This window comes from Monodon monoceros, unplaced genomic scaffold (genome assembly GCF_005190385.1).
Source record: "Monodon monoceros isolate NGI ecotype Baffin Bay Population unplaced genomic scaffold, NGI_Narwhal_1 Super_Scaffold_17, whole genome shotgun sequence".
Lineage (NCBI taxonomy): Eukaryota > Metazoa > Chordata > Mammalia > Artiodactyla > Monodontidae > Monodon > Monodon monoceros.
Window position 1 is genome coordinate 28,311,129 of NW_021703773.1, and position 26,718 is coordinate 28,337,846.

Here is a 26,718-nt window from a genome sequence, read left to right on the forward strand (position 1 = left end):
AAAAAAAAAAAAAAAAAAAAAAAATCTCTGGGGACTTCCCTGGTGGTGCAGTGATTAAGAATCCTCCTGCCAACGCAGGGGACACGGGTTCGAACCCTGGTCTGGGAAGATCCCACATGCCGCGGAGCAACTAAGCCCATGTGCCACAACTACTGAGCCTGTGCCCTAGAGCCCGCAAGCCACAACTACTGAGCCCACGTGCCATAACTACTGAAGCCCGTGCGCCTAGAGCCTGTGCTTCACAACAAGAGAAGCCACCGCAATGAGAAGCCCGCACACTGCAACGAAGAGTAGCCCCTGCTGGCTGCAACTAGAGAAAGCCCGTGCGCAGCAACAAAGACCCAATGAGCCCAAACTAAATAAATAAATTAATTAATTATTAATTAAAAAAAAAATCTCTGACCGTGAGACCGAGATCTCTCTCTTGTCTGTGCTCTGTTGCATGCACAGCCTTTGAAGGTGATGCCTGTGGCCTTAGCTGTTGAATCGCTGATCTCCTGGATGTTTTTCTGTGAAGCCCCCGCCCTCCGGACACTTGGGACTGCGTGGTTCTTTGTTGCTGGGGCCATCCTGTGCCTGGCAGAGTGATCCACAGCATCCCTGGCCCCTGCCCACTAGATGCCGGCAGCATGGCTCACTGTCCACCGCAGCCCCACCCGCGACGTCCAGCAGCATCTGCAGGGGCCAGGCCACCCCTGGTGGAGAACCACCGCTCTGGTCATAGAGGCAGCTGTCTGTGGTCATCATGGGAAAAGCCTTGATCGTTGAGAAGTGAGACTGACTGAAAGGTTCTCTACCCGTATCGAGCTTCTGCTTAGGTCTAGGCCGACCGACTTTCCAAGAGCCCTTCCAACTTTTATTATCCTAGGATTCTGTGCCTTTTTTATGATATGATTTGTGTAAATTATATTTTAATGATTCTCATCGTCTGTAATGGATTTGAGTAAGAACTCTAGAATAGCACGTATTAGGAATAAGTCGTGTGTGTGGGGGTGGGTGGGTGTGTCAGTGCCACAAGAGTGGAATGAGTGCACCTAGTATTGGCTTCATCTACTACCAGAGATCAGAGTTGTTATTTAATGAGGAGTTTTGATTATGTTTTCAGCTTCCCAGATCGTTGAAAAGTCTGACGATAACACCGTTAACTCTCTGTGTGAAGCATCTTTGAACCTTTCACATGATTCTTTGTGTTCAGGTAAAATTATTTTCACAAAAGCTTCATTTTGTGCATGGTTTATTCTTTAATCTCTTTGGTGTGTATTGAAATTATTTGCCCACGTATCTTAAGTAATCGCCATCTTTTTATTTCATACTTGATGCATGTGTTGCCTATAAGTTGGAAACAAGTGACAACAGTAACTAGCTCAGTTTCATCGTTGGCTGTGCTGTGGGCGCTGCTCGTGTGTCTGTATCTCGTCTGATTGTCCCGTTAGCCCCGTGACGCAGGCCCCGTCGTTGTCCCCCTCCTGCCGGTGAGAAAGCCCGGCCAGCGAGAAGTCAGACAGCTCGTAAGAGGTCACACCATTTGTGAGCGGCTGAGCCGGGCTTCGAAGTAGGCAGTCTGACCTCAGAGTTTACTCTCTTATGCTGTGTCATGCTGCTTGCCAGCCTTTTGAAAAGTGAGCTAAGCTTATTCAGCTGCTAAAATTAAACACGTCCTATGTTTCCAGCTGCTGACTTAGAGACACGCAGCACCACCCGCCCGCTGGGCTCCTCTCTGCTCCCTGGGGGCTGCCCCTCTCCTCCCTCTTTAAAAGTAGAGCCTTAGTGGTGTCAGTCAGTAAGTTAAGACATCTCTGTTGCCTCTGGTGTGGAGATCCTATAAACTGGGGGTCCTCCATCTGTTCAGCAAGCGCCGAGCCCCTATCAGAGGAGCCAGTGCTGGGCCAGCGGCTCCAGATTCCAGAAAGCAGTGTCTGTGCTGGGGGCCTCTAGGCTAGGGAGGGGGGCAGATAGGAGTATAAGCACAGGGCGGTGATACACATGCTCTTAAAGGAATTCTGTGTAGCAGAGGAGGACGTGCGAGAGCAGAGCTGGTGAAGTCTGGGAGGATTTGCAGAGGTCTGACGTCCGAGGTGGGTTTCGAAGGAAGGGTAGTGTTTATCCAGGTTAGAGCGTGGAGCAGGGGGAGTGTAAAGGCAGCTTTTGGGAGCTGGGCAGAGCTTCGCGTTACCCTCAAGAAACGTGTAGGAAGGTGCGTGGAGAGCCAGAGCCCTGAGATGTGCCAGGCGGCTCCTGGAATATGAATACAGAGTGAGGCCTTTGGCAGGCAGCAGGGAGTCTGGGCAGCCGAGTTCATGGTGGTTGACTAGAGCCTGAACGCAGTGGTCCTTCATTCTCGGACTCCTGGCCTCCTCGAGGCCTCAGTGACGGGGTGCGGACGCTGTTCGTGGAGCGAGGCGCCCGGGCGTGTGAACATGCAGAGCAGCACTCCCTCTCCGACCCCACCTTGTTCCACGCGCACGGGGAAGCCCGGGTCCCCTGGTTAGAAACGCTGGCCAGGAGGGTGTCCTCACCTGTCGTGAGAAGCGGGTGTGGGTGGCGCCCTTCTGAAGCAGGAGCCGTGCTGAGGGAGGGTCGCGTTATCACGTCATGGGCGGACTGAGAATTAGTCTTGTGATAATGTGAGCCATTAAAAAGTTGGTTCTCTATTAATGTTTTCCAGAGGACTCCTTTGCTGGTGTTCTACACTTGTCTTTTGATGATCTTTGTGGGAGCTCTGGATGTGGGACTCAGCAGAGGAAATTGGGAGGATTCCTTGATGAAAGTAAAAGCGCTGCGTGTGCTTCCTCAGCTGTGTTGAAAACGAGAAGTGTCCGTCCGCCAGCATCTCCCGGCTCCCTTGGTCAGTTAACCCTTCACCAGTCCCCCGGCAGTCTTTCCAAGGGAGACACCCACCGGCAGGGGGTTGCTGCGGGCCAAGTCATCACCCCCGACGTGAAGCCAGCGCGGGAGCCGGCTGAGGGGGTGTTTGATGAGAAGAGGGGCCTGTCTCCTACGCCATCTGTAACAAAGGAGCCCGCCGGGGGCCCTTCATGTCCCCAGAGCCCCTCAGCCACGAGAAGAAGGGTGTCGGCGAACTCCAGTCCACCCCCGGAGGAGAGACTGAGCAAGAGGCGGTCCCTCAGGTGGCCCCCCGCGCCCCGGCTACAGCTGGAGAACAGCCCGAAGTGCGCGAGCAGCTCTGCCGTGGAGACTCTGGGCCGCGGGGAGTCCTCATACGATGATTACTTTTCTCCCGATAACCTCAAGGAGAGGGACTCAGAGAGCCTCCTTCCCGGGATGCAGCCGCCCGCCGGCCCTGCCCTGCTCCACTGCATGAGGAGCCTTTCCAGGAGAGAGAGGACCAGCCTCCTGGAAAGGGCTGACTTCTCCTGCATCGGCAGAAGCCCCAGGTCAGCCGGTGGTACCGACTCAACGGTGAAGGCTGGCTTCCGTCTCCAGAAGCCTGCAAACTACGGAGCTGATCCGGGCTTGAGCAGCGTGACTTCTAAGGAAACGCCTGCTGCTGAAGGAACCCCAGGGGACTGTCCCTGGGCCGAGGCTCGGGGAGGGGAAGACACCCGCCCGGGCGGGAGTGACTCTCCCCATACCCTCAACGGACTCACTCCTCAGAAGGGACTTCGAGGTGATTTTACTTCTTTAAAAGGAAGCAATAAAGAAGTGAAAGGACGGATTGACATAAAAAGCACACAGAAAGAAGATACTCCTTCTAAAATGGTGAATTCCCCTGAAGGTGAAGCACAAAGTGACGATAAGCTAAACTTTGTAGGCGACTGGGATGTGGAAGAGTCTGCGGAGGCAATGGAAGAGTTACCCTGAGGATGTAGTGAAAGTATGTGAACCTCCTTTACCGGTCTCTCCACTGTAAGAATATGTAGTAGTGCGTCCATCTTCCACGTTTATCACAACCTTTTCATAATCAAAATTTCCTTTTTTCCCTTTTATTAAACTTTAAAGAATGTATGTTTGATATTTACAGTGATAAATTCTTTAACTTCTTGAGGAATAGACAGTTTACTGCCCCATGGAATTTCTAGGTTCCTTGGTCAAACCTGTTATTAGGAATACATTTCTCTAAGTCTTATAGGTGAAAAGAAAAGGTGATGTCTGGATGTGTTGTGTGAGCAGTGGACTAGAGTGAGCGCTTTTCCTTGTTTCAGTGCAGCCTGTCACTGCAGCATCACTGTGCAAAGAGACACGTGAGTGGAGGTCTTTTAAAACTCTCAGTTTGTAATGGTGAGGCCGTTTATTTTAGAAGGGAAATTGAGGCGTGTAAGCCATTCATTCTGTTAAGAAAAGATAAATAAATCTGGAAACAAGTTAATATTTATTTTTGAAGAAACTGGGCAATTTAGCTATGAAGAAATTTTTTAAGTATTTTGTTTAAGTAAATAGTTCATTGTAACAGGCCTTATTAGATTTCTGTTTATTTGCTTTAAGCACGTCATTTAAATAGATATATTCCTATCTGTAATTTAGTTGTAACCATAGTAATGAACTATGTCATAGCAAAAGTAGCAACAATTTTGCACTTTCTGCTGATAAGCACAGACAGGTTTCAGCAATCAAAAGTGAAGAAATCTTGAACTTAAACCACCTTCACCTAAAGATTGGGTTAAAATTTCGATAAGGCCAAGTTTATTCTTCATTATTTCTCTACTCCTTGAATCATTTTAACCACCCTTTCCAAGTTGGAGAAGTTATATGGATTGAAATATAATCACGGATGTATTGCATATCTTTTCCTTGGGTATGAACTCCCCAAAATCATCTCAGTAAAAGAATTTAATTTGTATATCATTAACCTTCTTTTTATGTCTGAGCTTTCTGATATATATAAAACTTTATTATATATTTATAAAATATATAAAATTTGACATAAAACTATATTTTACGTTCCATTAGGGTTAGTATGTGTTTTCAAAATATTTATTTTAAAATCATGTCAAGCCTAAAATTAATATAAAACAGTGAGTGTACGGAATTATTTTGGTAGCTAAGAATATCCCGTTCTTGAAGCTTACATTCTCGTTCTCAGTTTTCATCTTGTGTATTCTTTCAGCTTTTGAATAATGCTTAATGACATGCAAATATAAGTCAAGTAAAAAAAAAAAAAATCTGCTTCCAGGTGGTGTGAGCACTCTGCAGCCCCAGAGCTGTGCACAGTGTGATGGTCCTGCTCTGGGGCTCACCGCCACGTCCAGGGCCCCGAGGGGTCTGGGGCACGTGTGGTGAGGGATCACGGGCTGTAGGCAGGGCCCTGGCGTAACTGAATCTCAGAGACGGAATCAGATATTCTGTGTTCCCTAACGTAAGGACATGTAGATTGGTCTTGTTTTACGTCATCCCAAGAGAGAGAAAATCATTGAATTTAGGACAGGAAAAGACTTACCTATTGTTTAGCCTAAACCTAGGTCTTTGTTTTATGGTGGTAAAATAAAGACCCACCGATGTCTTAGGTGGTCCACAGTCAGTCCACCTGGCATCCCACCTCTCTCTGGGAGCCCCACCCCCACCCCAGGTAAAAGCACATGGCCTGCGGGCTACCTTAGACCTTCGTAGATGCTGAAATTGCGAAGCGGTGAAACCCACTCTGTACTCCAAGTTGTACCTCTGCAAATCTTTTATGTTGCAATAAAAGTCTTTTTTCAATTCCTGTTTCCGTTCACTTTTACTCATCACCCTTGTCAGTGTCTAAGATAGATAGTGTGCAGCAAAGGTTGTGAGAAGAGGTTACAAAGACACTCAGTGATACACGTTAACAGAACAAGAACGGAGGGAGAAACTTCTGATTTTTAGAAAAACAATAACCTTTGAAATCATATTAACCAATAATTGTATTCTTTCTAAGCTTTTCATTCTCTAGTTTCATAAAAATACACAAATACATGCTCAGTGTAAGAGAAACTGCTAAAAAGGGTAAAATCATCCTGTCCTACTCTCCTCATCTACCCCTTTTTGTTAGTTCGTTTAACAGGGGTTTTGTGCACCTGTCGTGTCCCGGGTTCCCTTCTAGTTCCCAGGGAGACGGCAGAGAAGGAGGCAGCGCCCCCGCCCCCCAGAGGTTACATCCTAGTGAGGAGGAGGGGACAGCAGGTGTACGTCAGCATCATGCCAGGTAGTGCGCCGCGTGAGACAAGGGCGCTGGTTAGGTTAGGGAAAGGTCTCTCGGAGGAGGTGACCTTGGCTCACAGGCCTGGGCATGGGAGAAGAGGTACCTTGTGGCTGGGGATCATGTTTCAGCCTGAGGAAGCAGCAAGTGCAAATGTCCTGAGGTAGAAAATGCCCACAGGCGCCGCAAGGAAGCCACCATAGCGACAGCTCTCTGGGCTGAGGGAGACGGGCAGGAAGTACAGTCAGAGAGGCCCCGACAAGCCTGGGGTGGCTTTGTTTTGTTTTCAAGTGTGATGAGCCACGGGCGGGTTTCAAGCAGGGAGTAACCAGTTGTGATTTTTGTTTTGGATGTAACCCTGGGAGTGTCTGCTAGAGGCAGTCAGCCAGCAGTTGTGTTTCCTTCCAGACATTGTATGAGTGCGTGTGTGTGTGTACAAACACACAAGTGCAAGAAGATGTTTAGGGGGATTTTATCGCATACGTAGGATTACATTATCCTATTGCCTTAAAATCTGTTTTTTTGAAAAATACGTCGTTTCTATATCAGTATCAACAGAGCAATAGGTCTACCTCATTTTAAAATATGTTTCAGGAGTCAATGAAATTTTTCTGTAATGAGTCAGATAGTAAATATTTTAGACTTTGTGGACCAGGAGGCAAAATCAAGGTACATAGGTAGTTATACAATGAGAAAAAGACATTTTTACAAAATTTTTATCGGCTAAACTGAAAGTTGAGTATAACTTTTTTGTAATACAAGTTTTTTGTAATACAAGTCTAATGAGAGTAGAATTCTACTTTGGGGGAGGAATAACTTAATTGGGGTTCAGATTGAGTGATCTCATCAAAATTGATCGCTAATGTTTATTAAGGCTGACGTGTAATAAGATTTTATGTATTTCACCTTTGAAAATGCCGTTTCACACAGATAGCCTACCACTCCCAAAGCAGGCGGTTTTCATCGAGCACATGTTGCCTAGGAAAGATCTACAGGCTTTTATTAGTGTCCGCTGCATGTGCCCTGTAGCAGGTCCTCCCGGAGCAGGTGAAGCTCCTCCGCTGTGCAGTCGTGTGGGGTTTGAGTAAATCCCCTTTGCTCTTGCCTCAAGGTCTGCAAAACGTTGCTGGAACTGGAGCTTGCTCGTGGGAGATACATCCACATCAAATTAGCACGACAACGGGGATCTTCTTGTTTTAACTTCTAGCACCGCAGGACAGGAAGTATGTAAAAGCTGCTAGATGTCACTTACGTGTGGAAATGGCTTTCCACCCCCTGTGGCATTGCTGACCACAGCTCTTCGGATGCCCACCTGAGGTCGGTTTTCACTGTCAACTAGGTAAAGCCGATTCATCATCCTGAATTAGCGCACAGCTTGGCCGATGCTCGTTTCTCAGTAACAAAGGTGGCTGGAGTGGTCCCACGGGTGCCACGTGGCCACCGGCAGGAGCAGAAGGAAATCCTTTCCACACCCACGCCCTCACTGTGGTCCTTGGTCTGAGGGAGGCTTTGCTGTGGATGATGGGATTGCATGTCGGCACAGACACGTGCTTTATCTAAACAGTTTGGCCATGTCCAGTCATAAGGTTCTTTTTGATGAATCATAGTCGCCAGTAGAGGTTGATGAAGGCTAGTTTGCCCTCTTGTGCAAGCTCTGTCTACCAGCTCTTACTGAAAGCAAGTCTCCAGACACGCAGATATTATAAAACATGATTGGCATGCAGATGGGGAACCATCCACAGATCAGACCTGTAAGCTGAAGTCCCAGGTCTTGTCCTTTAAGTTAACTGTCTGTACCTGATCTGAAGGGTTTAGTAGAGGCAGACGGGATTCTCGGGGCTCATTTCTGGAAACTGGGCAGCATCAGGCCACTAGATAACCCGCAGCCCTGCAGTTTCTTATAGGACCATTTAGGGACCAAGTCTTGGATATGACCCCTGGGTACCAGCTATGGCACATGGCCTACTCATGCGTGGGTAGGAGGGCCCTGTGATATTTTAGCCAATCCATGAATTTAACTGAGAAACATTCCTGGCATCCATTACTCTGATTAACAAGCGGACGATATCACCAGTTACCACTCATTTCTTTCATCCATTTTGCCGGTTAACAAAGCATCTAGTATTGGGCGGGAGGGTTTATAGGAGTTGTCTCTAAAGTGTGATGTTTCTGTGAGCTCACCACTACTGGCGGGGGTGTCTTGATAGGGAAGCAGTAGCTCACGTACTTCATGTCACGCAGTCTGTGATGAAATGTGCTAACCTACAGCCTTCACGACACTGTGTTGCTCTGTCTTGGTGCACTAATCCTTGGGACAGAAATGGCAGGAGGGGTCTGTGCTGGCTTTGGTGGGTTTGTTGGTGGTCACTGCCTGTGTCTCTGAGTTGGGAAGGATTATGAGGCTTGGTCTTGGCTTTGAAGGACAAGGTGACATGAATAGTAGTGTCTGCTTGGAGAAGTGATTGACATGCTTCAGTAGCGGGTTTATCTGGATCATCACTTTAATTGGTGGAGAATTACAGGCAAAAATGCTATAGTAATTGTCTGTAGAAGGTATTTTGTATATTTCTTCATTTGTAACCCCAGGCAGGGAATTGCTTTTATAATTTCAGATTTGTTTTGCAGCCTTTTGAGAAAGTGATAATCTTATTTTGATGTAATTGATACATCTCACTGAAGTCATCAGCAGATATACCATTTTCAGTTGAATTAATTAAAACTATTTCATACATGTTTTACGAAAACAAAGCCCAGCAAATTATAGGCACTTACATATTCTTATTCAGTGTAGAACATTTTGTATATTCTGAATATTTCTTCATTTAAGAGAAAGTATGATTTACTATTGTACCAAGTAGGTAGGCATACGTGTACATGTATCCCTTAAGTATTTAAAATTGAAGATTAATTATTGTACTTCTGGATAATTCAAGTAAAATACAAATATATTCAGAAGAGTGTTTCTCCACGCCCTCTTCTCCAGAACCTGCCAGACCACTCACTGGAGGTAAGAAATCCTAACAGCTTGACGTAAGTTACTCAACCTATGTGGCTACAAGGAGGATATTAGAACCCACTGATAATTTGACTGCTTGATTTGTTTATTTGTATATTTATTCATTTATTCGCTAATCACCTATGTCCAGCACATAAGCACAAGGGGAGTTAATGATGTAAAGCTCTGTCCCTTTCCCTTCAGGAGCTTAGACATGCAGGGAAGACGGAGTCAAGTTAATCCATATACGAGGATCAGGCAATTCAAAAGATGGAGAGATGACCCCCAATGGGAGAGGTTATATGGTATTAAAACTGATATACGTATTTAAAATCCAGATTTTAATTATCTCTACAATGATTATAAAGGAAAAGATTCCACATCATCTTTTGAAGATCATCATTAGATTTTATTTTTGTTTTCTTGGTTAACAAAGTGAACTTGATATTTTAGCAGATGAATGTGTGTGTGTGTGTATTCTCTTGTCACCTGAGTATTGCTTGTATAGAACTTGTGAACTGGCACGTATCCAAATCCCAAAAGTATATATGGAAAGGATTTTTCTTGGGTGTCTTTTAAGGCTCTTTCCACAGTTTTAATATTCTGCGTTCTACATTGTTCTTAAATAATTCATTATTCAGATTTTAGGAGCTCAGAAGAAATTTCCCACTGGGACCGCGTTAACATTTTCTATTGATTAGTATATGCCTTTATTGTTAAAATTATAGATTCTTAAAAATCAGCCTTCAGAAGCCTTTTTTTCTTTGATATAGTTGATCTTAGAGTGGCTTGTACCTGTAAATATTAATTGCTTTAATATATTATTAGTAACAGTATTACTAGTCTTAATTCTGTGTCTTGGAAGTAGGAAAGTAGGCTGTGCAGGAGGATAGATTGTTGGGAATAAGTTTATTTTGTATTTCTCTGCCCTGGACAAAACATGGACCAAGTTTCTTTTCTTTTTTATTTGTAACATCTTCATTGGAGTATAATTGCTTTACAATGGTGTGTTAGTTTCTGCTGTACAACATAGTAAATCAGCTGTACATAAACATGTATCCCCATATCTCCTCCCTCTTGCGTCTCCCTCCCACCCTCCGTATCCCACCCCTCTAGGTGGTCACAAAGGACCAAGCTGATCTCCCTGTGCTGTGCGGCTGCTTCCCACTAGCTAGCTATTTTACATTTGGTAGTGTATATAAGTCCATGCCACTCTCTCACTTCGTCCCAGCTTCCCCTTCCCCGTGCCTCAGGTTCATCCTCTACGTTTGCGTCTTTATTCCTGTGCTGTCTCTAGGTTCGTCGGGACCACTTTTTCTTTTTTAGATTCCATATATATGTGTTAGCATCCGGTATTTGTTTTTCTCTTTCAGACGTACTTCACTCTGTATGACAGACTCTAGGTCCATCCACCTCACTACAAATAACTCAATTTCGTTTCCTTTTATGGCTGAGTAATATTCCATTGTATATATGTGCCACATCTTCTTTATCCATTCATCTGTTGATGGACACTTAGGTTGCTTCCATGTCCTGGCTATTGTAAATAGAGCTGCAATGAACATTGTGGTACATGCTTCTTTTTGAATTATGGTTTTCTCGGGGTATATGCCCAGCAGTGGGATTGCAGGGTCATATGGTAGTTCTATTTTTTGTTTTTTGAGTAACCTCCATACTGTTCTCCATAGTGGCCGGTATCAATTTACATTCCCACCAGCAATGCAAGAGGGTTCCCTTTTCTTCACACCCTCTCCGGCATTTACTGTTTGCGAATTTTGTGATGATGGCCATTCTGACTGGTGTGAGGTGATACCTCATTGTAGTTTTGATTTGCATTTCTCTAGTGATCAGTGATGTTGAGCATCCTTTCATGTGTTTGTTGGCAATCTGTTTATCTTCTTTGGAGAAATGTCTATTTAGGTCTTCTGCCCGTTTGGGTTGTATGTTTTTCTGATATTGAGCTGAATGAGCTGCATGTATATTTTGGAGATTAATCCCTTGTCCGTTGCTTCGTTTGCAAGTATTTTCTCCCATTCTGAGGGTTGTCTTTTCATCTTATTTATGGGTTCCTTTGCTGTGCAAAAGGTTTTAAGTTTCATTAGGTCCCATCTGTTTATTTTTGTTTTTATTTCCGTTTCTCTAGGAAGTGGGTAAGAAAGATCTTGTTGTGGTGTATGTCATAGAGTGTTCTGCCTATATTTTCCTCTAAGAGTTTTATAGTGTCTGGCCTTACATTTAGGTCTTTAATCTCTTTTGATTTTATTTTTGTGTATGGTGTTAGGGAGTGTTCTAATTTCATTCTTTGACATGTAGCTGTCCAGTTTTCCCAGCACCACTTATTGAAGAGGCTGTCTTATCTCCATTGTATATTCTTGCCTCCTTTATCAAAAATAAGTTGACCATATGTGTGTGGGTTTATCTCTGGGCTTTTTATCCTGTTCCATTGATCTATATTTCTGTTTTTGTGCCAATACCACACTGTCTTGATTACTGTAGCTTTGTAGTATAGTCTGAAGTCCGGGAGCCTGATTCCTACAGCTCTGTTTTTCTTTCTAGGATTGCTTTGGCTATTTGGGGTCTTTTGTGTCTCCATACAAATTGTGAACTTTTTTGTTCTAGTTCTGTGAAAAATGCTATTGGTAGTTTGATAGGGATGGCACTGAATATAGTCATTTTCACAATGTTGATTCTTCCAATCCAAGAACATGGTATATCTCTCCATCTGTTGGTATCATCTTCAGTTTCTTTCATCAGTGTCTTCTAGTTTTCTGCATACAGGTCTTTTGTCTCCTTAGGTAGGTTTATTCCTAGGTGTGTTTTTCTTTTTGTTGCAGTGGTAAATGGGAGTGTTTCCTTAATTTCTCTTTCAGATTTTTCATCATTAGTGTATAGGAATGTAAGAGGTTTCTGTGCATTAATTTTCTATCCTGCTACTTTACCAAATTGATTGATTAGCACTAGTAGTTTTCTGGTAGCATCTTCAGGATTCTCTATGTATAGTATCATGTCATCTGCAAATAGTGACAGCTTTACTTCTTCTTTTCCGATTTGGATTCCTTTTATTTCCTTTTCTTCTCTGATTGCTGTGGGTAGAACTTCCAAAACTATGTTGAATAAGAGTGGTGAGAGTGGGCAACCTTGTCTTGTTCCTGATCTTAGTGGAAATGCTTTCGGTTTTTCACCATTGAGGACGATGTTGGCTGTGGGTTTGTCATATATGGCCTTTGTTATGTTGAGGAAAGTTCCCTCTATGCCTACTTTCTGCAGGGTTTTTATCATAAATGGGTGTTGAATTTTGTCGAAAGCTTTCTCTGCATCTATTGAGATGATCGTATGGTTTTTCTCCTTCAGTTTGTTAATATGATGTATCACGTTGATTGATTTGGGTATGTTGAAGAATCCTTGCATTCCTGGAATAAACCCCACTTGATCATGGTGTATGATCCGTTTAATGTGCTGCTGGATTCTGTTTGCTAGTATTTTGTTGAGGATTTTTGCATCTATGTTCATCAGTGATATTGGCCTGTAGTTTTCTTTGTTTGTGACATCCTTGTCTGGTTTTGGTATCAGGGTGATGGTGGCCTCGTAGAATGAGTTTGGGAGTGTTCCTCCCTCTGCTATATTTTGGAAGAGTTTGAGAAGGATAGGTGTTAGCTCTTCTCTAAATGTTTGATAGAATTCGCCTGTGAAGCAGTCTGGTCCTGGGCTTTTGTTTGTTGGAAGATTTTTAATCACAGTTTCAATTTCAGTGCTTGTGATTGGTCTGTTCATATTTTCTATTTCTTCCTGATTCAGTCTTTGCAGGTTGTGCCTTTCTAAGAATTTGTGCATTTCTTCCAGGTTGTCCATTTTATTGGCATAGAGTAGCTTGTAGTAATCTCTCATGATCCTTTGTATTTCTGCAGTGTCAGTTGTTACCTCTCCTTTTTCATTTCTAATTCTATTGATTTGAGTCTTCTCCCTTTTTTTCTTGATGAGTCTGGCTAATGGTTTATCAGTTTTGTTTATCTTCTCAAAGAACCAGCTTTTAGTTTTATTGATCTTTGCTATCGTTTCCTTCATTTCTTTTTCATTTATTTCTGATCTGATCTTTATGATTTCTTTCCTTCTGCTAACTTTGGGGTGTTTTTGTTCTTCTTTCTCTAATTGCTTTAGGTGCAAGGTTAGGTTGTTTATTTGAGATGTTTCCTGTTTCTTAAGGTAGGATTGTATTGCTATAAACTTTCCTCTTAGAACTGCTTTTGCTGCATCCCATAGGTTTTGGGCCGTCGTGTCTCCATTGTCATTTGTTTCTGGGTATTTTTTGATTTCCTCTTTGATTTCTTCAGTGATCACTTCGTTATTAAGTAGTGTATTGTTTAGCCTCCATGTGTTTGTATTTTTTACAGATCTTTTCCTGTAATTGATATCTAGTCTCATAGCGTTGTGGTCGGAAAAGATACTTGATACAATTTCAGTTTTCTTAAATTTACCAAGGCTTGATTTGTGACCCAAGATATGATGTATCCTAGAGAATGTTCCATGAGCACTAGAGAAAAATGTGTATTCTGTTGTTTTTGGATGGCATGTCCTATAAATATCAATTAAGTCCATCTTGTTTAATGTATCATTTAAAGCTTGTGTTTCCTTATTCATTTTCATTTTGGATGATCTGTCCATGGGTGAAAGTGGGGTGTTAAAGTCCCCTACTATGATTGTGTTACTGTCGATTTCCCCTTTTATGGCTGTTAGTGTTTGCCTTATGTATTGAGGTGCTCCTATGTTGGGTGCATAAATATTTACAATTGTTATATCTTCTTCTTGGATTGATCCCTTGATCATTATGTAGTGTCCTTCTTTGTCTCTTTGTAATAGTCTTTATTTTAAAGTCTATTTTGTCTGACATGAGAATTGCTACTCCAGCTTTCTTTTGGTTTCCATTTGCATGAAATATCTTTTTCCATCCCCTTACTTTCAGTCTGTATGTGTCCCTAGGTCTGAAGTGGGTCTCTTGTAGACAGCAAATATATGGGTCTTGTTTTTGTATCCATTCAGCCAATCTGTGTCTTTTGGTGGGAGCCTTTAGTCCATTTACATTTAAGGTAATTATCGATATGTATGTTCCTATTCCCATTTTCTTAATTGTTTTGGGTTCGTTATTGTAGGTCTTTTCCTTCTCTTGTGTTTCTTGCCTAGAGAAGTTCCTTTAGTAGTTGTTGTAGAGCTGGTTTGGTGCTGCTGAACTCTCTCAGCTTTTGCTTGTCTGTAAAGGTTTTAATTTCTCCATCAAATCTGAATGAGATCCTTGCTGGGTAGAGTAATCTTGGTTGCAGGTTTTTCTCCTTCATCACTTTCACTATGTCCTGCCAGTCCCTTCTGGCTTGCAGAGTTTCTGCTGAAAGATCAGCTGTTAACCTTATGGGGATTCCCTTGTGTGTTATTTGTTGTTTTTCCCTTACTGCTTTTAATATATTTTCTTTGTATTTAATTTTTGATAGTTTGATTAATATGTGTCTCAGAGTGTTTCTCCTTGCATTTATCCTGTATGGGACTCTCTGTGCTTCCTGGACTTGACTATTTCCTTTCCCATTTTAGGGAAGTTTTCAACTATAATCTCTCCAAATATTTTCTCAGTCCCTTTTTTTCCTCTTCTTCTTGTGAGACCCCTATAATTCTAATGTTGGTGCATTTAATGTAGTCCCAGAGGTCTCTGAGACTGTCCTCAATTCCTTTCATTCTTTTTTCTTTATTCTGCTCTGTGGTAGTTATTTCCACTTTTTTTTGGCGGTACGCAGGCCTCTCACTGTTGTGGCCTCTCCCGTTGCGGAGCACAGGCTCTGGACGCGCAGGCTCAGCGGCCATGGCTCACGGGCCCAGCCGCTCCACGGCATGTGGGATCTTCTGTAGTTCTTCTAGGTCCTTGTTAAAAGTTTCCTGTATTTTCTCAATTTTATTTCCAAGATTTTAGATCATCTTTACTATTATTACTCCGAATTCTTTTTCAGGTAGACTGCCTGTTTTCCTCTTCATTTGTTTGGTCTGGTGCGTTTTTACCTTGCTCCTTCATCTGTTGTGTGTTTCTCTGTCTTCTCATTTTGCTTACCTTACTGTGTTTGGGGTCTCCTTTTCACAGGCTGCAGGTTCGTAGTTCTTGTTCTTTTTGGTGTCTTTCCCCAGTGGGTAAGGTTGGTTCAGTGGGTTGTGTAGACTTCCTGGTGGAGGGGACTAGTGCCTGTGTTCTGGTGGATGAGGCTGGATCTTGTCTTTCTAGTGGGCAGGACTGCGTCTGGTGGCGTGTTTTGGGGTGTCTTGGAACTTATTTTGATTTTACACAGCCTGTCTGCTAATGGATGGGGTTGTGTTCCTGGCTTGCTAGTTGTTTGGCATAGGGTGTCTAGCACTGGGGGTTGCTGGTCGTTGAGTGGAGCTGGGTCTTAGCGTTGAGATGGAGATTTCTGGGCGAGCTCTCGCTGATTGATATTATGTGGGGCTGGGAGGTCTTTGGTGGACCTATGCTCTGAACTCGGCTCTCCCACCTCAGAGGCTCAGGCCTGACACCCCGCTGGAGCATGAAGACCCTGTCAGCCACATGGCTTTTGGGAAGTCTGAGGTCTTCTGCCAGCATTCAGTAGGTGTTTTTCAGGAGCTATTCCTCGTGTAGATGTATTTTTGATGTATTTGTGGGGAGGAAGATGATCTCCACGTCTTACTCCTCCGCCATCTGGAAGCCATGTCCCCTAGTCTTCATGGACCAAGTTTCTCTCAGTAAATTTAATGGTTTTCTGAACTGTATGTTCTCATGCTGCCTTCTCCTGGTTTTGCCTCCAGAGAGATCTTCCCTTAGTATCAAAAGTATCTCTTAATCCTGCTCATTTCCGTGGGGTGAGGGAAGGTAGTGATTTAACTGGTTGACTCTGAGAGGCGAGTGAGTTCACTTTCTCACCTTGATGTATCAGTATTTGATGATATTGGTGACCCAGACAAATTTCTGAATGGTGAAAATTCAGGCAACATAACAATAATAAACAGCCTGGGGTTGTGAAGTTCTTTTTCTCTGTATTTGATCCTTTTTTGAAAATCGAGGCAGTGAATCACTTACATAATGAAGAATGAAAATGAGGGGAGAGAAAAGAGTCTAGGATCTATGTCTGGTCCTCGACGATTGATAACACCCATCACCCTGGGATATGTCGAAGGAAGAACAGCTACAGGGTGGACCGTGGCACGTCAGCTGAAATGTCTCGGGGGCGTTCATGATAGGTGTCCGTTAGGTGGTTGGGTTTATCAAGTTGCACCTCAGGTGGGAGGTCTTAGCAAGGGACCTTGAGCTAGGACCCTTCAGTAAAGGATGACTTCATGGGCTATGGTGAAATCACCTTTGAGGCAATGACAGCCCACTTAAGGAGCAACCGTAGCAAAGCGTCTCCAAGAGGTAGGGAGCCAGGAAGATGGGGTCAGTGTTTGCTCACTGATCTGCCTGTTCTCACCTTCCTTGGCAGTCTCAGCTGCTTTGGGTTTACTGATGACGCCCTTAAAGAGAACGTATTAGTCAATGACTGTAGCTGTTGTGAAATGCTCTTTTAATGTAACCACATAAGAAATCATTTGCTTATATCATTTTGTGACGGCGTGATTGTGAAAACATGTCATTAGCAGTGTCAGTCTGTCTTAAGTTTTAAATGGCTACAATGCGTAACCTGGATCTTTATGTCTACAAGGTGCTTTAAAGCCTATTTCATTGTTCTCAGCTAGAACTGAGGCAAAATGAGTACAAGTGGGAAACGTCGCATAGCCAATCTTAGCACAAACTGTTGTACGCAGAATGTCCTTTTACGAGCCCTACTAACCCAGCCACTCCAAGTAGGTCTCTATTTAGCTAGCTGCAGCCATCGCCGGGGCTGGGCAGTCACCTGGGACTGAAATAGGACTGGGAGAGGAGTGAAACACAGGGAAAAATATAAGCTTGCTGGGGAGATGGTGGGATCAGCATGTGACTGGTTCGAGCCTCCGAAGGAATCCAGTATTGGGGTGTATAGGTGGGTCAGGATCTGACCTTAAAACATTTTGGGGGCCCAAGTTGAAGATAACTAGTTTGAATTCAGTGAAATACTTAAGCATTGTTGTTCTGCATTTTGTTTTCACTGAGCTAAAACTCCATTTTTGAAAGGAGTTAAAAGTTTCAAATCAGATCCTCCAAACTTAATTATATCTGTCTTATCAGAGCATCCTATTTTATGGAAATATCTGCACAACAGTCACTCTCACGTTATGACTTTAATTCCCGATGGCTCTGAAATCATTTTAGCCTTGTATCATGTTCATTTCTCTATGTCTACATTTTGTGTTGGGTTGTGAGCTCCCTAAGGGCGGGGACAGTATTTGCGTATCTTCGCATCTCTGGTGGGCGGCCCCTGAGCACTAGATATTTGTTGATAAGCCCATCAGTGACAGAGGGGGATGACATGGAAGGTGGGTGTGTGGCATGGCGGTGGCCGGGACCTGAGCATCCCCGAGGCCGCTGTGTGCCCTTCGTGTCAAGGTGCGAATTCTCCTACTGAGACCGTGTAAGTGGTGGCTGGTACGCTTAGTCCTTCTTCAAAGTATCAACAAAGTCAGACATCAGGCAAAGTATTTGGGGAGGAAAGAATGAGCGTAGGGAGCACAACGTAAAGTCGTAGCAGTGGATGAATCACACATTTCACACTCCATTGTTGGCTACTTAGGGTTTCTACACCGTTTAGCATCTGACGAGACTGGATTTCACGTGATGAATATCTTTTTGGTTTGTGTGTCTTCATGACAAGAGGTTGGTCTAAGATGGAAGTCTGTGGGGAGTAAAATCACCACCTGTCATTTGTAGATTGTAAGCTGAAACTTTGTACTGAAGACTGTTGGCTGGAGTAACTCAGACTCACCCCAAAGCTAAGGTTATTTATTTCCTCTAATACAGAACTGCCTTCTCTGAGAAGCTGGGTTTTGGTCAGTATGTAAAAACCTAAGAATTGGAGTTTGAATAGTGCATAAGGTATAGGCATCATTTTGCATCATCACGGGATGCATGGGATTCTGTCGAACTAGTACATTTTCATGTGACAGGCACAGTTGTTTCTGACCCTTGAGTTAGTGAATTGCTTGGGATATTGGAGTGGAATAAACTGAATGTTCTAACTAGATCTCAACAAGCAAGGAGTATGCAATGTTTGTTTTAAAAGGCTATACTTTCTTATTACCACAATGCATAAGTAAATTAATTAAAAGTTTTTTATTCAGCTTAAGTTGCGTTAGTATTCAGTCCATGTAGAGTTCTAACTAATCTTCAACCCACTTGGGTTTTAGGTGTTAAAAGAGGACCAACAAGGCATGATGTTTTGGATGGCTCATGGGAAGGCTTCAAGGATCTCGTCAGACCTCATGAGGAATCAAGGAAGAGAGAGAAAGGCCAGAAGGTTGGTGTGTGAAAATATTGTTTTAAACTTTCCAATGCTGAGGTATCATGATGTTCTGCTCTGGGTTCATGAAACCTAAGCTCCTCTGCCCAGCTTGTATTTGATTTTTAAAAATTAATTACGGGTGGACGTTGGGAAACTCTGACAGTAAAACCAAGGACGCTGGTCACATTCAGAGCAGAGAGTTACTGTTGGCGGAGCAGGCCTCCTCTTGCCCCTTTGCCAGCGCATTTCTCGCTTGTAAAAATGCCGCCAGCTTCCCTCGGGCAGGGAAGGTTGGTCGTGCCAGCAACTGCTGTTGTTCTGTAATCTGAATAAACAGTCACTAGGCAGGAGGTGAAGAACCCGACCATCTTCCATTTGTGAGCTAATCATGGTTTGACCCGAAGCCATCGGAGGGAAAGGTTTTCGTCCTGAGGCTCGGGCACCCACTTCTCTGTGGCTGCAGCCTCGGAACCCGGCTCTTTCTCTGAGGCTGTATGGCGCTCTCCTTGCACTGGAGGCTTACTCGGATAATGTGGGGAGGGCTTTACATTTGTTGATTCTTCAGCATCTACTCTCATTGCTGAACTTTTGAATTAGCCACTCATTATCTTGGTACAGCTTTTGTACCTGCCCCGTGGGTGACCTCGGTAGAGAGCTGGTGCCCTGCGGCTGCATTTAGGTTTTGTTGCCCTGTGTTCCAGTCTTCTTCCTAGTTGCAGCATGGCCACTTCATGTTTTTCCTTTGGAAAAATTAAGAAAAAAACCTGTCTGGCATTCATTCCACTGATACTTACGAAGTGTGCGGTGCTGTCCATGTCCTGCTTCTCCGGATGCGTTCCGTCAGTGCTGAAGGGCGTGATCACTGCTGGTTCGGTGTGAAAGAATCGCCTGGAGGACTTCTTTTTCCCAAACTCCTAATGTGCCTCTCACCACCCCCTCTTCCCCTTTGGTAAACATAAGTGTGTTTTCTACGTCTGTGAGTCTGCGTTTTGTAAATAAATTCATTTGTGTCATGTTTTAGATTCCACATATAAGTGGTATCGTGTGATACTTGTCTGTCTCTGTCTGACTTCATTTAGTATGACAATCTCTAGGTCCATCTGTGTTGCTGCAAATGGCATTGTTTCGTTCTTTTTTATGGCTGAGTAATATTCCATTGTATATATGTACCACATCTTCCTTATCCATTCATCTATTGATGGACATTCAGGTTGCTTCCATGTCTTGGCTATTGTAAATAGTGCTGCTATGAACGTTGGGGTGCATGCATCTTTTCGAATTAGAGTTTTCTCTGGATATATGCCCAGGAATGGTAACTCTATTTTTAGTTTTTGAGGAACCTCCATACTGTTTTCCATAATAACTGCACCAGTTTACATTCCCACCAACGGTGTAGGAGGGTTCCCTTTACTCCACACCCTCTCCCGCATTTATTACTTGTGGGCTTTTTGATAATGGCCATTCTGACCAGTATGAGGTGATACCTCACTGTAGTTTTGATCTGCATTTCTCTAATAACTAGCGATGTTGAGCATCTTTTCATGTGCCTGTTGGCCATCTGTGTGTCTTCTTTGGAGAAATGTGTATTTAGGTCTTCTGCCCCTGGAGGACTTTTTAAATGAGCAGATTCTCTGGTCCTACTTGGGACCCTCTGAGTTGGCATTTCCCAGGTGATGTTTACATCACAGCAATGAGCTGTGAAAGCCCCACATGGAGTAGAATCTCCTTCTTCACAAGAAAGAAACCGGTACTCAGGGCAGAAAATTCACCGTGGGTACCACGTCTCCCTCAGGGCAGAAGGAACAGAACCTGGATCTACTGTCTTCCGTGTGGCCTTCTTCCTAATCCATTTCTTATCCCCATTCACTGCACAGCCTTTTCTCTGATGTATCGAGAACTCGTCACGCCTGGGGGCAGTGGCCCCCAGCGTTGCCCCACATTGCAATCACCTGGGGATCTGAATTTTGTTAAGATTCCTGGCTCACACCCCCAGACATCCTGATGTCATTACTATGGGGTGCCTCTTGGGCACTAGGATTTTTTAAAACTCCTGAGCTAATTCTAACATGAAGCAAAGTTTGGAAACCACTTTTGTGCCTTAGGGACTTTGTCTAGCATAGTTCAAACAAGTAATTTATCCTGGAAGAAGTTCTGTTTGCTTCTAAACACGTCTCATATAAACTGATTTTATTGTTTAGACTTGTAAAAAACAAAGACAAAAACTTAAAATCCTGATTTGTTTGCTTATGGGATAAGCGTTTTTAAATTTAGACACCGATATAGAGATGAATGGTCATGGTCTATCATCGCACAGGTTAAAACAAAGGACAATAGAAATTTCTTAAAATGCAATTTAAAATTTTAAAGATACAGCTTCCTGGCAGTTTGAGATCTTGGAGTATGGGTGTGGGGAGTGGAGTTTATATTGTTATGTTATAGCAAGTCAGCAAAAACACTAAGTTTAGTTGACTGGTATTAAAAGTCTACCATGGAGCTGCACAAGGATTGTGAATTGGTGAATTAAATACAGGTCTCTGATCTGTAACTTACAAATATAATGTTAGTCTTGAGGGTTATGATAGTATCCAGTCATTCCCTTTTTTCCCTACCAAAACTGAGGTCTTACCTGCTTGCTTTTGTTCCTTATTAGATTTCAAGACAACCTGTGTTAAACTGAAATTTCAGACTTTTTAACATAGTCACGTTTTTATGTATAAGTATATATAAGGGATTAGATTCCATCGAGCACAACAATTGTTGACATTTCCTAAAAAATATCTTGTCATTGGATTTTAATGTTGAGTAAAGCAACTTTACAGGAAATATCTTTCATCAGCTAATAATTAAAGCACATGCCTCTACTGAAATGGAGAACTGTTGGGTCTAGAGTATAGGATTGCATTTTTACATTTTCACATGGGAGCTAGCGTCCATGCTGTTTCCGTCAATATGAAAGCGGTTTGAAGCGGATGTGTCCCAGGACCCTAGTGATCTTTTTAATCTTAAACTTGACGTAGCACCTACGGGTAATGTCCCTTCTGGGCAGCCCTGCAGAGCAGGCCTGTGAAGCTCTGAATCCTAAGTTCTGTGCTGTGTAACAGTGCAGTGTGGAAAGTGGGCAGCCTGTGGGTAGGGACCACAGCCTGGGTAGGAGGTGTGGCCTGGGAAGGATGCTGGTGCATCCAAAAAAGATGCTGAAATCAGCCCCAGCAGGTTCTGGGTGAACTCTTCTCATTCTTGGTTTTCTGTAGTTCTGCTGCAACTCTGCCTGAGTGTTGCTTTTGTCACCAGCCTGCTGCAGGTCGCAGGTCTTCGGGTCTTCCATCTGCTTTGGAGAAGTCTCATTTCTCTTTCTTCCACTTTGGAAATTCACTCACATGTGTTACCTGAGCCTTCTGTATCCCATGCCTCATGATTTTTCTATATTTCTATATTTCTCTCCTTTTTTATCTCCTTATTTCATTCTGGGTATTTTCTACTGATTTCCCTTTCACCTCTCCCTCTTTATATTATAGGTGTACTCTTAGGATAAACCTATATATTGCATTTGAAAACTTCATTATTGTATGTTTCAGTTTTTGTTATTCTATTTGGATTTTTAAAAATTTCCAGCTTTCTGCCAAAATTATTAATTTGGTCTTTTATTTCTTTATGCATAATTAGCATTTATTTTGAAATCTAAACCGGGTGACTCCGTTTTCTGGCTCCCTTAGTTTCTGTCTTTATTATCTGTTGTTTCTCTTAGTTTTCTGTCGTACGTTCCTCTAATATGCTTTATTACTTTTGGCATGTCTTCCTACCAGGAATTGAGATGATCTGAGGCTGAGCCTCCCTCTCTGTGAGGCCAGCTCTCCCCTTGCTCACCTGAGGGTTTCTCTTCCTCCTATGATTCACTGTCTTATCAGCTCAGCAGTGTCTCCGAATCGTGGGTTTGTGTCCGTCCAGCTTTACTAACTGTTCACGATGGGGAGGTTGTTCCGAACTACTTAGTCGATCCTTCCTGGAAATAATGGGTGAATTTTAATGGCCATTAAAACAGCTTTTTTTTCTCTCATTAGAGATGGGATAAATCCTTCTCTGAGAAAAGAACAATGAGAGACCAAGTCAGCAGAATTTTTCAGATGAACGTGCAAGTCATTGGTTGCAAAAGACACACTAACCATCTCTTAAAGAGGGAAAACAGATATAATTCAATAAAGAATTACAAAATCTCAGAGCTATAATTTCCATTAGTGATTATTTGGTTTAGTACCCACTTTTAGTGGGAAGAGTCATTTTGTACATCAGTGGGAAACTATCTTTTTTAGACTTACTACTTTTTTTTTTTTTTTGCGGTACGCGGACCCCTCACTGTTGTGGCCTCTCCCGTTGCGGAGCACAGGCTCCGGACGCACAGGCTCCGGACGCGCAGGCTCAGCGGTCATGGCTCACGGGTCCAGCTGCTCTGCGGCATGTGGGATCCTCCCGGACCGGGGCACGAACCCGCGTCCCCTGCATCGGCAGGCGGACTCTCAACCACTGTGCCACCAGGGAAGCCCAAGACTTATTACTTTTAACATATGCTTATAAATTCATTGAACCTTTTATATTTTGAGACTCCAGTTAAGCAATATCATCACCTCCATAATCTTAGCTTACAATACGTGGGTCATTGACAAGGAAATCTATTTCTGCCATCTTTTCACAGGGAGAAATGTAAAATGTTGACAGATCGTAGCCTATCTTGTTAGTTGCTTGTTTAATATTGTCAGACATAGAACCTGAAGAAGGTAAATATAACATTAATGCTAGTGATACGGTGAACGCATATGAAAATGTGGGGTTTTTCCTCCAAAGTGTTTATTCTACTACTTCTGTTATTCTTGTTATCGTTGTTCAAATATTATTATCCTTAACAAAATTTTTCTTTTTTTAAAAAATTAATTAATTAATTAATTAATTTTTGGCTGCGTTGGGTCTTGTTGCTGCGCGCGGGCTTTCTCTAGTTGCGGCGAGCGGGGGCTGCTCTTCATTGCGGTGCGCGGGCTTCTCACTGCAGTGGCTCCTCTTGCTGTGGAGCACGGGCTCTAGGCGCGCAGGCTTCAGCAGTTGTGGCTCGCGGGCTCAGTAGTTGTGGCACATGAGCTCAGTAGCTGTGGCTTGTGGGCTCTAGAGCGCAGGCTCAGTAGTGTGGCGCACGGGCTTAGTTGCTCCGCAGCATGTGGGATCTTGCCGGACCAGGGCTCGAACCCATGTCCCCTGCATTGGCAGGCAGGTTCTTAACCACTGCGCCACCAGGGAAGCCCCCCAATTTTTCTTTTAAGGTAAGTCATCCACTGGACAAGAAAACCCAGCTTTCCTTAGTGGCTGTGGTTTTAAATCTTGCTTTGGGGCCCTCTCTGCCTTGCAGGATTGCCCGTCAGAGGGTGAACTCTGGGTCAGAGCACAGGAAGTGTCCAGGTAGCTCTCACAAGCTTGGAGGCTTAGACAGACATGAAGGGCCAAATCCTTCAAATTGTACAAGTACACTTATTTTGACCGTGGTTTAAAAAAAAAAAAAAAAGACACTACACACTAGATCACGTGCTTAAATATCCAAGTTTCTTAAACAGAGTAGAAAGCAAATGATGAATAACGGTTTACGTATGTTCCAATAATTGCTTGTTCTCACATTTTTACTAGGATATGAGCCCTCTAGGACACGAGCTTTAATCTTTTAATACTCATCGTAATACAGTATGACACACAAAATTGGTGTTTAGTAAATATTTGCTGAGTGAATAAGGGCTGCACGAATTTCCCTTCTGCTTTTGAGTTCATGTCTTACACCATTTCTGGTGCTTCTAACCATCACACAGTGATGTTGTAATCATCATAGTATACCTCATTTCTTTTTGAACATTCTTCCTGAACTTGTGAAATGGCCTCGTATTAGTGAAGGAAGGAAGGTTTCCATTGCAGGACATTGTTGCCACAAGCGTTGATTCCTGAGCCAGACTCCACTATGTGGTTGTTCTGTCACACTGAACAAGTAAATTAGTATTTCTGTGCCTCTGCTTCCTTTTATATTAAACAGGCATAATAATAGCGCCAATCTCAAAGGGTTTGTGCTAATTAAGTGAGTCGAAACCTGCAAAGAGTTGAGGATGATAGATCCCTGATATTCATGGGCACTCAACAAAAGTTAGCTCTGTTTTCCAGCACAAATGTGGGTGAAGATGACATCCACATATGGACTCAAAGCAGACTGGGGGGGTCACTCTGCCACCCGCTTCCCTAGCCCCCCCCCCAGAGACTGGCACGTGTCTGTAATGAAAATGGCCCTCAAGGTTCCAGTATGGCCCAAACTATGTCTCTTCCTGGATTCATTGACCACAGTCATGCCTGGGCCAAAACGGCACCTCAGGGCATGGGGGGGAGGGACAGCTGGGGTGCATTTTTGAGAAGCCCCCCACATGGTTCAGACGTGACGATCATCCCCCCAGGTGAGAACCTGTGTTACAGGGTTAGATGGAGCCTCGTCTCTTTAGGTCTCTAGCGTGAAATCAACCCCCATCGCCTTACCCGGAGGCAGGCGGTGTGCGTTTCCCATCCCGGATCCCTGCTCTGGTGATTTGCTTCCCTCTCTCTTCTCATACCATTACAACTGTCTGAAAATCCCCGGGCTCTCCTAGGAGACCTGCGGGAGGTGTACATAACTTGCTCACTGTCACTGCTCATCGTGGCCGTTCCTCAAGCACCGAGACCTCTTCCAGAAAGAGCTTTCCATCTCGCCATCACGCGGAGGTGCTGGAGAGAACTCCCAGCGAGCCCTTGTTCGGAGGGCAGTAGGTTTGGAATCACAGCTTGTCCGGGTCGGGCTTCTCCGAAGAAGGAAGCTTGCAGCCGAGAGAAGGTAGAAGGGAGGCCACAGGGGCACGAGAAGATACGCTGGGCCGTGGGGCGGCCGTGGGGCGGCCGTGGGGGCTTGAGCGCAGGTCCAGCCTGGGTGGGTGGGCTGTCCGGGGCAGGGGCCAGGAGGGCTGGGGAGACGGAAGCCTCCGGAATAAAGAAGTCGGGTGTCTGAGCCACGTTTCGTGTTCTTTTCCCTGGTGTCTCCTCTCCTCGGAAAGGTCCCTGAATGAGCACTTCACAGCCCTACTGGAGACTCCACTGTTTCATGAGTGTGCTTTTACAGTTTGCAGTAATTCCAGGACTTTGGCTCTTTGCCATTAGATAGTGTGCTTGGCTGGAAGCATATAATCTGGTGGGCCGCTTTGTTTTTAAGTTTAACTTTCAAGTTGAAATAGCAGTGACTCATCCACATGACAGGTGATATTTATTTTGTTTCTTGACAGTTCAGCGTGAGCATGTTGTTACTACTCCGGGGAATTGGCACACTTCCTGGAGGATGACACCCTCTGTAAATTCCACGTAAATAACTCCATTGTTCAGACACCTCCTGCCCTCCACCGATGGGGCCTGTCTCCTGGCGGGGGGCCTTTGAAGACAGATAATTAGAGAGATGAGCTGGCAGAGACTGCAGGCACCCTAGGTTTCGAGCACGGGTGTTTCAAGGATCCGCCATCCCTTCGATGAACCGTTTCTGGCACAGCGCGCCCAAAGCTGGCAGTGGGTGGGGGCGTGGGAGTGTGTTGGTTATGACAGGTGTCGCGCCCGCCCCCAGATGTGACTTCGAAGCCCCGGAAACCCGCGGCCTCTCGGTGGTGTAGCAACTGCTTTTGGCTTTGTTAGCATGTTGTTTTTTTCTTGTTGTGTATGAGAAGAAAATAGTTATAGAGAAAACATTCAAAGAGCATCTTCAAGCGGCAGCACCTTTTCTTTACCGTATTTTCCGCGCCCCATGGCTGCCATTGTGCGTGTTCTAAGGTGTGTGCTTCAGAAACCCTCAGGTGTGTCCCGTGCGGGAGGTGCTTGGTGTGAGAGCCGCTGGGCTGGCGCTGAGGCCATTCTCCTGAGCGCCCGCAGTCATCTTGGGCCACGTCAAGGTAGGGGCCAGGGTAGAGCCCCCCACCCCCTGCGGAGGTCATGAGGCCGAGAGAGGAAACTGCTAGAAATCCTGTTACCATCTGCCGGTGGGCACTGGGCAGGCTGGGCCAATTTGAGATGCACCTTCCAAATGTGAAGTCACAGCTGCCGGTTCCTAAGGTCTAGCTTGCTAAGTAGGACCTTTGCGGGATGTTAGCCAAGCGATAGTAAACCACAGTAACCTAGCTTAG

General features: G+C 44.2%; 1 protein-coding gene across 1 annotated transcript in view; it reads left to right on the top strand.

The window, feature by feature from the left end:
- MCPH1 (microcephalin 1) overlaps positions 1 to 26,718 on the top strand; it is a 230,244-nt gene that overhangs the window by 30,560 nt on the left and 172,966 nt on the right. Inside the window, 3 exon segments of the mRNA XM_029226314.1 lie at positions 1,106 to 1,195; positions 2,666 to 3,835; positions 18,426 to 18,535. Of these exon segments, the coding sequence (XP_029082147.1) occupies positions 1,106 to 1,195; positions 2,666 to 3,835; positions 18,426 to 18,535 (1,370 nt within the window).